Source organism: Sinocyclocheilus grahami, unplaced genomic scaffold (genome assembly GCF_001515645.1).
Source record: "Sinocyclocheilus grahami isolate Dianchi unplaced genomic scaffold, SAMN03320097.WGS_v1.1 scaffold4304.1, whole genome shotgun sequence".
Taxonomy (NCBI): domain Eukaryota; kingdom Metazoa; phylum Chordata; class Actinopteri; order Cypriniformes; family Cyprinidae; genus Sinocyclocheilus; species Sinocyclocheilus grahami.
The window spans coordinates 13236-15965 of NW_015509270.1; the positions used below are offsets into that span (position 1 = coordinate 13236).

Consider the following 2730-nt stretch of genomic DNA (forward strand, 5'->3'; position numbering starts at 1 on the left):
CACTTATCCTTGGTTAAGACAAAAGCTTGTTCAGCATGAAAGATGCATTGCTTGCCAGTTTATCGATTGCATCATGCCTGGTTACGACATTGCGTTTCAACAAAAAAACAGAGCATACGTATCAAGGTTCAGTACAACTCCCATCCTGCCATAGGTCTCCAAAACAAAGGATATTATTCAGGACAGAATTAATGTTTTCAAAACTTTTTCGCTCCTCCTCTCCAGTCATCCCTCTGAAGACAGAGCTGGCCGTGGAGCTGCTGGAGAAGGGCAGAGTTCGCTTCTGGTTGCAGGCTGAGAAGATCTCTGCCAATGGAAAAGTTGAATATGTGTTCAATGACAATGTGGTCCACCAGGGAGAGGTTAGAGGAACACAGAAACAAACATGCAGCGCATGAAGCATTATACATGCCGTTGACTGGAAATAGTCCTTTGGCTTGCTTCTGCATTAACACTTACTCTGTGTTGTAGAAATACAAGATGAACTTTGATAAAAATACTGGCATCATTGAGATGTTCATGGAGTCTCTGGGCAAAGAGGACGAGGGAACGTTCACTTTCCAGCTTCAAGACGGCAAAGCCACTAACCAGTCCAGTCTAGTGCTGATCGGAGATGGTACATCTTAAAAGTCCATATACATATATGCATCTCATGTATAGCGTGTGTACCAATAACACCATCTCATTTCCTTCAGTGTTCAAACAGTTACAGAAGGAATCAGAGTTCCAGAAAAAAGAATGGATTAGAAAGCAAGGTATGATATGTGCAGTATTATTTTAAAAATACTGTATACCCACTGTGTTTGTACATTAATCGTGCCGTTCGTGCTCCGTAAGGTCCACACTTCGTGGAGTATCTCGGTTATGAAGTCACACCTGAGTGCTGCGTGAGACTGAAGTGTAAGGTGAGCCGTCTCTCTGATTAAACACTCCACTTCAACTCTAATGCTGCCGGTTTCTTTATTAGTGACATATTAACATGTGATGCAGGTTGCTAATATGAAGAAAGACTCTGTGGCGCTGTGGTATAAGGATGGACGAGAGATTAAGGTCAATGAGAAACTGGATTTCTCTGAAGGAGTGTTGACTTTGGAGATCGTTCAGGTGAGCAGCATTTCTCAAAGTTATCCAGACATTGAAAACATGGTCAACAATATACCTGCTGACAAATATGGCCTCCACAAGCATTTAAATATTAAGGAGAGATGTTTAGTTAATGATTAACTAAAAAAACATAAAATGTTCATTGGTATTGCTATTATATATGACTTTCCTCCTTTAAAAAAATTGCACAGGCAATACAAACACTGAAAATCCTGCAAATATTAACTAGTATATCTGTCCCCAGACCTTAAAAATATCAAAGCCCTGCACATAACGTGAAAACAAGTCATTCCCACTAGTTACATTGTATTCCTTATTTCCTTGGTTTTAGTTAAACCATTGCTTTGTTGTAATTAAATCATGGGAATGAATTAATAAATCATGCTCAATGATTTCTAAATTCATGGCCACAGTTTTTTTTTTTTTACAGGAATAAACGTGTTACAAAAAGACGGATAATAAAAGTATGCAGCCTGTTGAAATACATAGTGTGCATTAAATGTCAGATGTTTTACAAAAAAAATTTATAATGTGGTCACTATTCTATTCTAGTCTTATTTTTATAGCAAGTAGATTATAACATACAATACAATGATATAAACACTTGTTTAATGTTTTACAATATAATATATCGGGGTATTAATACACAGTCTTGAATTCAGCCAAATGACTTTTTTTACATATATATTAACATATAAATCACAAACATATGTGACCCTGGGTCTTAAGTCGCTGGGAGATATTTGTAGCAATAGCCAACAATACATTGTATGGGTCAAAATTATAAATTTTTCGTTTATGCCAAAAATCATTAGGATATTAAGTAAAGATCATGTTCCATGAAGATATTTAGTAAATTTCCTACCGTAAATATATCAAAACTTAATTTTTGATTAGTAATATGCATTGCTAAGAACTTCATTTAAACAACTTTAAAGATGATTTTCTCAATATTTTGATTTTTTTTGCACCCTCAGATTCCAGATTTTCAAATTTTTGTATCTCAGCCAAATATTGTCCGATCCTAACAAACCATTCATCAATGGAAGCTTATTTATTCAGCTTTCAGATGATGTATAAATCTCAATTTTAAATAAATTGACCCTTATGACTGGTTTTGTGGTCCAGGGTCACATATCATCATGTCTTTTGGACTTGAATTAATTACTTGATCTTCATCAGTTTCTGTCTCTTTGTCTGTCATACTTGTTTTTTTGTTGTTGTTTTGTGCCTCTGTCTTCCTATTCCTTCAGGTTTTCATCTTTCTTTCTACATTATTTTCTTCCCAACAACACTTTTACAACACGATTTCTACACGTTGAGTCTCTTCGGAGGCTTTCTGACATATGCTCCTGTAGTGTTAGATTGGAGATCACACACACTGGTAGGCATGTGATAGTTTTAATGAATTTTGCGTTTGTTTGTGTCCATGGCAGATCTCCAAAAAAGATGCTGGTATATATGAAGTAGTTCTGAAGGATGACCGAGGCAAAGACACCTCCACCCTCAACCTCACAGACCAAGGTAACATAGCAGAAAAGGGATTCAAAAGTACTGTTACTATTATAAAACTCACTCCTTACACTAATGTGCACTAGTTTGTGCTGTACACTCTAAAAAATGCTG

General features: G+C 36.2%; 1 protein-coding gene across 1 annotated transcript in view; it reads left to right on the plus strand.

Annotated features, from left to right (window-relative positions):
- Nucleotides 1–2628, plus strand: part of LOC107576765 (myomesin-1-like) — a gene marked incomplete at both ends in the record, with an annotated part of 9643 nt that extends 7015 nt beyond the window's left edge. Inside the window, 6 exons of the mRNA XM_016262898.1 lie at nt 187–362; nt 472–616; nt 696–755; nt 838–905; nt 991–1104; nt 2541–2628. Coding sequence (XP_016118384.1) covers nt 187–362; nt 472–616; nt 696–755; nt 838–905; nt 991–1104; nt 2541–2628 — 651 coding nt within the window. The remainder of the gene's footprint in view (nt 1–186; nt 363–471; nt 617–695; nt 756–837; nt 906–990; nt 1105–2540) is intronic.
- Between the last annotated feature and the right edge of the window lie 102 nt (nt 2629–2730).